We start from the raw sequence: 13,474 nt of genomic DNA, 5'->3' as shown, positions 1-13,474 counted from the left end.
CATACTCCCCAGTCCCTGCACAAAGGAGATAAACATCTGCTGTAAGTCAGTTACCAGGATGTAGTTAATGCACACACTTCATTCCGTGTTAAGCCACAGTTAGTAGTGGAGCGACGTTCTGTGTGTTCTTCAAAAGCAACCGAGCCTGCTGGGATTTCCAACTAGCTTTTAACAGATTGCGAGTACATTTTCTATGCTGTATTAGTATCACTATGAATCCATTTATGTGGACTGGAAGGTCGAGCACTGTGAGCAGAAGAAACAGCAGCCCTGCTCGGCAAGCTCCAAACAGACCTCAGCTTTGGCATTCTTAAAGAATCTCCTCATGGAAGAAAAGAGAGGGGGGAAAAAAATCACTTGGATCGTCTTTTAGGAATGACTTAAATGGAGCTGGGTTTAATTTCGTGTCAATCCAAGGACATGCACTCTAGAATATTATTTTATCCCACTCTTGACGCAGAAGGTTATTTGCATGCAGACAGAGGCCAAAGTGAAGGATTACTTCTATTATTATTTATCAATAATTCTACACTTTTCTACATGTGAAGTGTTATCTTCTACATAATCTCTCAAGACAGATTCTGCTAACACAGCACTACTGCCATAACATGTTTTTTTTGAGTGGTGCAACCACTTCAAGGAACAGCAATTTCCGGGTTAATCTATGTGACTATGTCCGTGTTAACATATGTGACTATGAGTACCAGTAGGGGCAAAAGTGGCGCTGTTGTGCCAGAAACAGAGAGAGAGAGAGATAGTGCTGAGAGGGGGGGGGGGGGGGGGGCAGGGGGAGAGGAGAGTTGCACCACTCAGTTCACACGGGTGTGATTTTTTTATAAACACAGAAGCACCCAGGAGGAAGTAGAATAAGAAAGGGGAGGGGCCGAACCAGAGTTCCCGTTTTACACAATAAAGGAGGGCATGCCTACAGAGGCAAAAACAAAGGAACTTGTTCGCCAACCAGCACGGGAGCAGAGCATGTTCGCCAACCAGCAGCACATGTTCACCAACCTTTCCACATGTTCGGACTAACAGGACTTCGGATCTATGGGCAGTCCCCAGATTCTCAACGGCAGCCATTGTTTACATACATGGAGGGAGCGAGGGACAGAGGCTGAGAACTCTACTATGCCATGTAATTATTAATTACAGGCACGGCGATAAAATAATTATGGCATCTTGCTGCACCTGGCAGTTATGACTGAGTCATTCTTGTTACCGAATGGGTTCCCAGATAATCTACCTCACTAGACTCATGCACTAGTTTACCTGACACTGCAGTAACACTGTTTACAAGTGTTTTATGTAACATTGATAACTGACCTATGTCCTCAGGAAAGCCCTGACTTTAGCTATACCTAATATGGTTTTGTAACATGTTTTTGCCAATACAATTTTGTGCATCTCTCTTTCCACTTCACCAGTTTGTCAGTTTATTTACCCTATATTGCAACTCCCAAAAAGAATATGAAACATAGGCTACTACAAATCAAAGTGGTTAACACCTGATGCAATCTATGCAAACATGTCACATTTTCTATTTCACAAAAGTGGATTAGACTATCAGCTGTTAGCCAATCACTCGTCCTACTGAGAATGAAAATCTACCAATACTGAATGTAGGCCAAATACCTGTTATTGCAACATAACACGCCTCACAATATTTGCCCCCATGTCACAGTGAATTCAGCACTGTTTAACAGCAAAAACACCCAAGATGCACACAGAACTGGCTTCCTTGTTTCCTTGAGGGCCAACAAACACAGTCATGTGATGCTGCACTCAAACATGCCCAACCTGGGAAATCAAACAAAGACTAATTCCAAGTCCCTCCGGCGGGGAACCGACTAGGCTGTGATCTCCCAAGTGCTCCCCATATGTCAAGTGTGGTAACATTCAGTGGAAAGCTTAAAGTACTCAACTCGACCCAAGTGTAGGCGATGGTTACTTACTATTTGGTTGCACAGACAAAAGAGAGCAAGAAAATCTATAGGATTTCGAGTTTGCAGTGTGCAGAGGTATGATGTAACCCAGTAAACATTTCCACTCCAGGCAGCAGACTCTGTGGTCTAGATCCTGAAGCATGTCAGGACTTGAGGAATCCACCACAAGCTATAGTCTCCTGCTTGCTCTCGTCTTTCAGTTTCTCTATGTAGATTTTGGCCCCGGTTCAAAATAAGTCATAGGTTTTTGTGACCCCAACCCCCCCCCCCCCCCCCCACCACCATTTTTGTTTTAATTGAGATCATACATTTATGTGTGAGAGGGACACGTCATCTTGACATATCAGCAATTATCTTCAAAGTATAGATTTTATTTTGAAGACCAATGGGTTCCTCTCCCTAGATAAATGAAAAAGATTAGACTAGGGGATTATACACTCTACTGCTGCTCTGTGGTAAAGGCTGGAATGCTATTCAGGAGGCCTCTCCCTTAGAAATAACGTTAGTGGATCTTTTGGCTTCATTTTTCATTAGCAAATACTTTTACCATAATATATAAACTACAGAATACATTTTGTACTTCATATTATATTACTCATCTATTGTACATTGTCTTGATTGTGTTGACAGATCATATCTTACGTTATATAAGACAGACACAAAGGCAAGACCATTGCACAAGGCATTTAAGATTAAATCTTTTTACAAGTTGTTAGAGTTGTCCAGTTTGTCCTACTTAGATCTCAAAACAAATTAAAACATCTACGAACATGAATTTTACAAGGGATCTTTTATATGAGCCAAGTTTAGCAAATTGTCATTTAAAGCAGCCAGTTGGAAATTAATCCATAAAACTTGAGCACGGAGCATTTTATTAACAATTTTATTTGTGTGTTGTAGTTGTGAAGTGTAGAAAGCATGGGGTAATAGAATATAAGAGGAAGTGATGCGTCCCAGGCCTCTGTTGAAGCCGTAGTGGTTATGCTCTGCTCTCTCCGGTGCTTTTTGCCCCTTCTAACGTCCAAATTCCCTGTTGCCATGGACTCCTCCAGCTTTTCTGAACAATGTCCCTTTCTTTGCTGAAACCTAATCACTCAAGCGCCATCTTCCTGACAAGAGAGAGACCCAGAAATCAATCTCTTTATTAGCCCCCAAAGCACACACAGCTCACTGTTGTTATCGCTGTCTCTGGTTAGGTTACCAGACGAAACGCCCATTTTCCTTCATCGCGATGTACAAGCCTGGTTTGGCCAGGTGAGTTATTCCATTGGTTAAAATCAAAACGCATAACTGTCCGTCAGCACAGGGCCAGCTGCTACTGACAACTAGGTCCACTATGAATAAATTCAAACCTGCCAAAGGAGGAGGGGATCATGGGGCCTTTTTTAAGTAGCCCCAAAGCAGGGCAATAAAAGCATTCTTTGTAATGCCATTCTTCCTTAAAAATGTTAATTGGGTGGCAGAAGTTGTGATGTGGGTTGCCGTACCAGTGTGCCATCTGTTTCATATTTTCATTTTCGCCACGGCTTGTGAAACCCTAGTTCCAAACAGCACGCCTAGATTAACGATTACTTTTTAAATCCACCTTCCAACTGCTTTCGAAGGACTGCCCCTGGCCTGTGCGTGTGCCAACACACAGATGTGCACATAATCTCCACACCCAACACTGACTGACTGAAACCCCTTTCCATCCCCAACCCACCCCCACCTGAAAAGAAATACCAGTGTGGGAAATGAGTCAGCAGCTTGGAGGAAAAGCGGAGAAACCCTGCCAGTGCAGCACAGCCATGCAGGGACGAGCATTGGCCTGGGGTCGCTCCTACTAGAAGCAGTTGTACAAAAAACAAATGAAAACATGCTGCGAGAGTAATCTGGGGGTTAGGGGTTGTGGATCATAGTGTAATTAGGAAAGAAAGCATGGAGCCAAGTTTTTCAGTCCCAAATAAACAAGATATGTACACTACTAACTTCCTTCGAGCATGCACTTCGGACATCACATGGTGATGTTTGGTACTTTTTTACTGATTAAATACATGCCAATATTTGGTACACTTTTCCATCTTCCTGTGGAGTGATTGCAGTGTTGTGCCGCCTTGAGGGGTGAAATTCCACGATAGAATCTGATAACTGTATATGGTTCAGACAAGAGACGGGTTAAGCAGGTTTATTTACAAATGCCACGTAAGATCCGCCTTTATTGTCCGGCAGGAGCAAAACTTTCCACCGCATCCTGTAATTTAGCATTAACTGTGACAGAAAACGTACAAGATGCCTATTTGTAATCAAATAACTAAAAGCGGTCGAAGGCGGCTGAAATCAGCCCCAAGTCTCTAATCATGCCAAGCTGTTTAATGACCAGCATTGAGCCGAACGCATTAGTATTCATCCCCATTCATTCCAGAGTCCAGACAGTCCCCCACAAGTCCAGGTGTCTGGAGGGATCCCAGATCCTGCAAGGGCCTCATTCTCTCTGCTGGTTGGATGAGGGTGGGGTCTTGTCAGACACATTCCACTGGCCAGAAGACCCAACACAGATAGGAAGTGGAAATCAAAACACTAGGGAGGGATGGGCACTATTCAGTGCAGGACAATAGCTGAAGTAAAGCGGTAGCTAAAACTACCTAAAGGGGTAGTTCAGTTCACCCCAAAACGACATATATATATTCTTTCTATTAATTACTCATCCTATGAAGCCTTGAATTCATGGAATTCATCGTCATGTTGTTTTTGGTGTTTATACATTAAATTGTTATTTGTTATATAGCTTGGCCTCCTACTTACTTCAATTAAATAAATATTGGAATACTAAATTAAGAATGTGACACACACAAAATAAATCGCCATGAATGCTTCTGTGTTAATTGATAGAAAAAAGGTTTTGAGTCAACTACCCCTTGCTTAAAACTTTCCCGAACTGAAAAAATGTTCCCAAACTGAAAAATATAACTTTGTTTTTATGGGTGTCAAGTCAGGTGGTAGCTATAAAAATCCACCTCAGCTGTTTGTATCCACCAAATACAATTAATCTACTTTTAAGGATTCATATGAAACAGAGCAAGGAGAAGCACGAAAGAGCGCCACACCGCCTTACTGGAAACAAATAATCAGTCTTCAGTTCTCCAACATGAGTAATTCTCTGTTAAGTACGAGGGGGCACGGTGGCACAGTCAGTAGTGCTGTCGCCTCCCTCCTCATCAGTGCCCATACCCGAGGCGGGGTTGGCGACAGGGCCTTTCTGTGTGGAGTTTCCTCTAGGGTAGGTACCCTCACAAAAACATGCAGTAATCCTGGTCTCTAAACTACCTCCCCTTGGCCAGCCGGGGCGCCTGATGGAGGGGAAAAGAACTGGTTGGAATAACGTGTTCCTTCCACGCGCTACGTCTAAACGTTGAAACTCTCCCCTGTCAGGTGAAAATAAGCAACTTGGACTCTTCATGCATAGAAGGAAGCATGAGGTCAGTCCGCTGCCCCCCCAGGTTGGCAGAGGAAGTGTAGCGCCCAGGATTACATTAGACAATTGACACAATCGTGGGATAAAAAAAAAGGTATCAGCGATTGTATATGTATTGATAACAGCAAGGGATTGTGTGGGCAAGCCTGTCTCCGCTTGCATGCTTGTCTCTCTCACAACGATCAACTGAACTGTGCTTGACACAGGTGCTTTATCTAAAAGAGACACCACACTGGTGAGTGCTTCTACACTTGCGCTTCATGTGCACATTGAGCTCTGTGAAATAATGAAACTTTACAATGTAAACCAACCAAGTTTGTTTCTTCTTCCACCACACCCTGTGTGTATATGAGTCAAGGAGGAAGGACAAGGACTGTTTGCTTGACCGAGATCTTTTGGTTGTACTTCCTGTGGGGGGAGGGACAAAGCGGCAGGTGCAGATCCCTGCCATTTTCTTTCCCGTCACGATTAACTGGTTCTCAACTCTGTTCCAAAATGTACTAGTAGTCGCACGCGGCATGATGACACACATTAGTAGCTGAGACAAGTATCTCTAGGCAGACGGACAACCCCAACAACCTGTCCACTACGCAATGTGTTGCACCAGAGACAATAATAACACGCCTACAAAAAGGAGTGTTTCTCATGGCTATAATTCTTGGCTTGTGGATGGACTATCAGTCTCAAGGTGAACGCAGATTCCAGCAGGTATAGATTGCTGGGTTCACGAGACCTGCGGTTTAAAGCTTTATGATTTGCACGTTGTGCCACTTTTTTCCACAGATTAGGACACGCCTATGAATACAATGACAACTATTTCACACTAAACAGCCAGGCTTGTTTTTCTATTTGTAGAAAGGACTGTTGTGTGTGTGTATGTGTGTGTGTGTGTGTGTGTTATTTTTAAGATATTCTCAACATGTGTTCAGAATATCTATGGCTCTATGCCATACACTAAAATCCTAGGTGTTCATTTATCCATTCGTAATTTTAGGGTGTATAAATAACCAACAACAAACCTTATGGGTTAAATTAACACTGAGGATTGTATAGTGTATCCATATAGCCAGAGGGTGCAGCAGACTTCTGTAATGACACAGCAGTTATGGGAATGCAGCATTTCAATGCCCCACTAAGAAATGCACCGCTTTATGTACGGAGCTACAGAACAGAAATCTAGATTATCAAGTCAATATTTAATTGCTGTGATCCCTCTTTTACTAACAATGTGAGTAATAAAATAAAAACCTCGGCTTTCACTACAATGTAACTAAAAGTGAATGAATAGTGCGTGATTGCAATCACCAACTTTAATCAGCCAATATTCAGCCATAAAACAGACTTTGAATCATTCCACACCAATCCCTATTACCAAAGTCTGTTTGCCACCCTCTTTGTCCGGGGTGCACTTCTCATCCTGATAAAGAGTTGTCCCCGGTGGTTTACAAAGAGGACCTTTCTTTCTCAGAGGATACCTCCTCTGTTAGCTTCAGGTTACTGGGGACGTAATCCTGTTGGGAGCACAAAGCACTTCCTCTCTGTCGGCCAGGACTTGAGGGTGCTGCTACTTCACAGTGCCAGGCTCACACTAGCACTAGGACATTGTAGCACTGGAGCCTTTTTCTAGCTAGGCCTCAGGTAGGAGTCATGGTCAAGGGCCGTCCTTGTGAAGAAGTCACCCCTTTACAGGTCCATTTTTACACTCTCAGATTTAAATTGGCACAGAGGATTTTACTGTGTACAAAAAACACCACATAGTTTCAACTGACACACACACACACACACACACACACACACACACACACACACACACACACACACACACACACACACACACACACACACACACACACACACACACACACACACACACACACACACACACACACACACACACACACACACACACACACACACACACACACACACACACACACACACGTTCTAAATCTGTTTTACTCTGAAGCCTAGACAAACTTTATCTGCTTTATAGAATAGAACAAACTGCCCTACAACATAGGAGTGACATATTTAAAATAGTAAACTCCAGTGTCACTCTCTCTGAACAAGAATTCTAATAAAATATCATATCATAGTCATGTACTTCCGTCTTTTGAAGGACTTCAAATATATAATATCCCATCAAATCATTTTTTAAGTACCTAAAGATAAGAAGTTATATTTCAAAAACAGACAACTCAATCCAACTGCCATCTCTACCAGTTTTGGAAAATATGAATAGATGAATGTAGATTATTCTGATGGTCATGGCCAAGTATCTCTGATTTATGACGCGTTTGTTACACAGACAATCAATACCAGATCATACCAGTTACTAAATGGCTGATGCGAACATATATTACTCCTCCACTTCATACTTTTGATCCTAATATACCAAACCAATGTGTGAAGTGCAATGTGGAGAAGGGTACATTACTTCACTGTTTAAGGCAATGCCCAGAGATCATGACGTTTTGGAAAGAAATACTCAGAGAATATTCCTATTTCCTATCTGCCCACAACTGTGCATTCTGGGCATTTTTCCCGATGCATTTTTCATCCTCACTTTTTATCCTCAAGTCCAATCCGACTAATCACTTGTGGTATCCTCAATGTTCTGTCCTTTATCCTCAATACATACATTGCTCAGCCAATCAAATCATAGCTATGGGGTACACACAAAGCTGGGCATAGGAGGGGCTAGCGCCCCTCAAAAACAGTACTCTAGTCTGTACTCCAGTCCAGGCTAAACATACAATTGCACTCTTTTGGAAAAACAAGATAAATTATTAAATTGTCTGGGGTGCCCGCTGGCCTAGTGGTCCAGGCGCATGCCACAAATAGGCTCTCGCCTGACAGCGTGTCGCGTGTTCAAGTCCCGTTCATGACAACCTTTGCAGCAGGTCTTTCCCCTTCTCTCTCTCCCTCTTTCCTGTCTGTCTTCACTGTAACTACCAATAAGGCACAAAAGCCAAAAACAAATCTTTAAAGAAAGAATATATATATATTAAATTGCACTAGAGAAATTGACTTTTGCCATTAAAGGGAAATCTGCTATGCCACATTCGTGGGAGGAAAAAATATGACCAATGACAACAAATTTATTTTGTTTTGTTATTGTGTATGTATTATGTGATGTCTGTCTGCTCTGGGTTTGTTTTATTATAGGCATTTTATTAGCACAAGAGCCATACTATTGTCAATTTTTCAAAACACACACACACACACACACACACACACACACACACACACACACACACACACACACACACACACACACACACACACACACACACACACACACACACACACACACACACACACACACACACACACACACACACACACACACACACACACACACACACACACACACACAGCTATCTGTGATCTGTCAGGGAGAAGAGGACATGATTGCATTGCAGACTCACTGCACTCTGAAAACGCATCTTCAGATTCTACCTCACCCATCACCCCCCCCCCCCCCCCCCATGTTATTTTGATTTGTTGCATGTTTATGCTAGGTTCTAAATTATGTATACCTGGTATGCTACTTTCTTTGAAGCACTAAATTGTTTTCTTTGCACTCTTTTGTGGACATTAACCCTATGGTTTGTTGACTAGGGTGAGGTGAAGGCGCAGGGAGTGAATTATAAATTGTGAGAGACTCACTCAAAACTAGCATATTACAGTGAAAGGTAAAGCGTATCTTTGTCACCACTCACCACTCAGAAGAGGGCTGAGACAACAGTAGTGCACTGTTATTTGTGTGCTTTTGTGCCCCCCTTTCCCAGGATCCCCTACTGGGCCGGCTCGGGGGTTCCACTCCCAGAGATAACAACAGTGCATTTCAGGGCCTGGATAAACAATGACATGATGTATTTTTCCCCTATTATGCCAAAAATACTGGTTAGATATGTTGATAATACAGGAGTACAGGATGTGATCCATCACTCTTCTAGCCACCCACGACCCACCCCGCCCACACAGCAGTTCATGGGTTGATGCTTGTAGAGGGGTGAAACAAAAAACGTATTGAGAGTACTAAATTATAAATCACTTTTACTTTTAGAAATCGAATAATTGCTTTAGTCGTGTATCATGCAAATACTTGTAAAATCAGCTAATATTTACAACTTCACCAAAAACTAGTTACTGATTTTGACTGCTGGGTAAACCTTTTAAGTAATTTCTAGATATCTGATAGTAAATGCTCAGATGTGCATTTACTATCATTTATATATCATCATTACATAAATCTTAAAAGAACATGCATGTCTACAATGCAATTGCAATAATCTTTCAGAAACCATAAGATTTACGTGAAGGGATTTTGACGAAAGAATTGTGCCGTGCCATATTCCCAAAGAACTTACAGTACATCTGGCCCGGGCCAGACAGCGTGTCGCGGGTTCGACTCCCGATCCCGACAACCTTTGCTGCGTGTCACTCTCCATCTCTTTCCCACATTTCCTGTCACCATACTGTACTGTACACTATCCAATAAATGCAGAAAAAGCCCCAAAAATCTTGCTTACTAAGTTACTAAGAAAATCAAGAATTTCCCAGCCATAATAAGGCAACTTGTCTATGAATGAGATAATAGGCATGAACGCATACCTCCTCATGCCCACATTAGCCAAAAGTGAAAAGTTCCTACATGTTCAGAGGCATGCATGGCTGGTTCACAAACAAAGGGAGAGGAACCACTCAAAAGGACAAAACCACCCATCCACTGCGGTAGCTCACCAGGGTGGCCCATGGTCATGTTTGCATACAGAAACAGAGTACAGTAAAAAAAAAAAAAAAAGTCCCACATGCCACTCAAGCGTAATATAGCCTGTACCCATTCAACTTTGTCTCACCAAGAGTCACAGCTCTTCAGTCACAAGTGACAACAAACAACAATATTATGTAGAAGGCACAGGGAATCAAATCCCCCACATTTCTAAAGAAATAAACCAATTTCTGCACACAAGTAGTGTCACCTCTGCATTGATTTATTCTTTTAAAAATTACCTTTCTCTTAGCCGCCTGGGCACCTAGGCTGGTAATCCCAACGACCTTTGCCACGTGTCACCCCCCCCCCCCCCCCCCCCCCCCAATAAAAGCACGAAAATATCTTAGAAAACAAAACAAACAAAAAAAGCCCTTTCTCAAAACATCTCAACCATACGTGATCGAGTCACTTTCTGGTTGAAAGATGCGTTGCTAGAATAATAAGTCCCAAAATAGCCCACAGAATGTTCCAAGCGAACATCTGGTCAGTGTACCAGAGGGCCTCAAACTAAATTTGCCTAAACCTTGTCTCAGGTGACAAAGTTTAAACACTCCATAGTTTTTCTAAACCATGATACAAACTTGTGTGATGATGAGCAGCCATGACGTTAACAGGTCAAAGTCATTTTGTACCTCTGCCAATTTGTCACATGCCAAACAGAAACACCTATGGCAGACAGTGACTTCATCACTAGGCTGCGGTTATGAAGGAAAAACAGGCTCCAATGAAAACAATCTTTGCATGGTCACTCTTGCAAAAGAGGTTCTTAATGTTGTCTTTAATCTGAATGACCTTTATTTACTTAAGGTAAAAAAAATGTTAATGAAGGCACAAAAGAAATACCCACCAGAATAGGTTCTATGGAGAAGTTGATTTTCCTCCGTGGTGGGGGTTCATCCTCATCCGACAGCCCAGGGATCTCCTCACAGTCGCCCTCCTCCTCATACTCCTCCTTGCACAGTCGCCCCTCCTCTCGCTGCCGTTCTGCTGCTGCATCCTCCTCCTCCTCCTCCTCTTCCCCGAGGACCTGGTCTACATCCCTGTCATCCACAAATGCCGCGTTCTCAATGCCATACACCACCGGAGAGGCCCTGTCCCGGATACCCTGGCCCACCTGCTCCTCCTGCTCGCTCTCCTCCTCTGCGTCCTCCTCATGGCTTCCTTCAATGCTCCGATCCACTGCTGCGGTCTCGTCCTCCTCCTCCTCCTGCGGCTTCCTCTTCCCCTCTTCAGTCAGTTCAACCTGTGGTTTGTCCTCTGGGAATACACATGCGTTCGCCTTATCCGCCTCGCCCCTATTCTCGTCACTTTGCAGGCCCCGCCGTACAGGCTCACCATTGTGTTTCTCCGGGGGCAGGTTATGCTGAAGGTCTACCTTTAAGTCTTTGTGGCTTTGTGCCTCCCCCTCCTCAAACACACCGTCATCAGGGTACTCATCTTCGTTCTCCTCGCTCTCCGACGACACTACGACCAGCTCTGCCCGCACCACACCTACCCCCCTCGGGTCAAGCTGCGAGGCCTGGCTGGATGGCATGTCCCTGCTTGGGCCTAATTCTGTGTGCCCATCGCTCTTAGCACTCTCACAATATCTGGCTTTGTTAGCGCTCTGAATGCCGCCAGCTAACGGAAGATGTGCTTTCCCATCCCCCTGGGGCGGACTGCAGGGCTCTAGGCCCTCTCTACTGACAGACGGTCTACTGAAGCCATCGCCAGATGAGGAGGATCGCTTGTAGCCATGGCTGACAGGGGTGGCTTGCTCTAGAGAGAGGGGTTTCTGAGTGGCATCCGTTGTTGGAGAGTTGGGCTTGTACGCTGCGTTAGTCACTGGGAAAGTTGGTTTGATTGTTATGGTGGCCACAGGGGAAGATGCTTTGTTGATTGCACTGGCAGTTGGGGATATGGAATTATCAGTAACATCGCTTGGTGAGGAGGGGCTGTTAGTGGCTTCTTTAACAGAAGCAGCAGGTTTGTCCCTTTTTGGAGATGTAGGCGAGTATTCAGTAGGAGTGCATGCTTTAGCGGAGACAACTGCACTTTTAGTGGTGGCTCTGTTAGCCTCCTCTGAGCCATTGTCGGCCACAAAGTTGTCCAGCCTCCTGGAGATAGGTCCGGCATTCAGCGACACTCTGGAAACATGTCTCTTCTCCTCGTTTTCCAACTTTTCATCTGTCCGATAATTAACTGTTGATGTAAGTTGTGGGTCTGATTTCACGCCGATCTCAGTGGATCCTGAAATTCGCCTTGTGCTTTTCCCCTCATCAGAGGCACTGCCAAGGGACACGCGAGTCACTACTCTGTTTGAGGACTGCTTCTCTGCCCCAGGCTGGTCTTTGGTGCCCTTTTCAAAGAGTTTTCTAGTGACGGAAAACTTCTCTGCCAATGCTACTTTGTCAATCTCAGTTTCTTCTCCCTTGGGGGTCTTGTCTAAATTATGTGATTCCGGGCTTGTGGCACTGGCACCACTTAAGTTAGTTTTGTGTGTGCTTGTTGGAATTTGAACCTTTGACGGGGACACTGGGGGCACATCAGACTTTAAAGTTGTTTTCACTTCCGGACACTCTTGCTGCTGGCCATCCATCTGTAGGAATATGTTCTTTATTTTACTAACTCGGTTTCCAAAGGGCCTCCCTCTTGAGTCCTCCCGGGTGTCACTGGATCCATTTGCATATGACTTAGTAGCGCCCTCGGATTTCGTCCCATCAAAAGAACACTTAATGGCGTGGAAGTCTGACTTGTATGCATTTCTATGTGGAGAGGCACTCCTCAGGGTCCTCTCCCCTTTGTTTTCCGTTTTGATCATTTTCCCAACAGATTAAGCCCACAATTTAGTTGGGGGGGAAATCATGGAAGAGCGAGAGAAGTTACACCGGGGAATGTTTCCTTATTTGTAATGCACTGCAATCCGCTTCTACACGAACGGTGCCATCATGGGTCCGGCGGCGCCTCTTCGGCACATTGTCTCAACTAAGAACACAACCAAGTCATCTATAAAGAAAAGAACGAATACATTTTAAGTCTATAATCAGAATAAATGTGTTATTCGATGTTGATCACAAGTACATTCAACGTGATGCACCAAATGACTGAATTCAAGCAAATCCATTATTCGACCTACATTATAACATAGGCATTATACATGTGTTCTAGGCTAACTAAAATTAGGATCTTTAAAGTTACGCTATATAAAGATCGAGCACAAAAGGCAAACCGAGCAAAAAACGGAAAGCGAGCCAAGAAATAGACGAGTAAATTTAATACATGATAAATTCATCTTTTTTGTCTACTGAAACGATTATAATA

The 13,474-nt window shown here is 43.7% G+C and overlaps 1 protein-coding gene across 1 annotated transcript in view; it reads right to left on the bottom strand.

Annotated features, from left to right (window-relative positions):
* The window catches only part of ppp1r9ala (protein phosphatase 1 regulatory subunit 9A-like A), a 28,542-nt gene that overhangs the window by 14,693 nt on the left and 375 nt on the right, over nt 1–13,474 (bottom strand). The window contains exon 2 of the mRNA XM_079518880.1: nt 11,022–13,159. Coding sequence (XP_079375006.1) covers nt 11,022–12,974 — 1,953 coding nt within the window. The 5' untranslated portion in view covers nt 12,975–13,159. The remainder of the gene's footprint in view (nt 1–11,021; nt 13,160–13,474) is intronic.

This window comes from Electrona antarctica (assembly GCF_951216825.1).
Source record: "Electrona antarctica genome assembly, chromosome: 13".
NCBI lineage: Eukaryota > Metazoa > Chordata > Actinopteri > Myctophiformes > Myctophidae > Electrona > Electrona antarctica.
The sequence above is the reverse complement of the archived record's forward strand: the minus strand, read 5'-3'. Positions and strand labels throughout refer to the sequence as shown.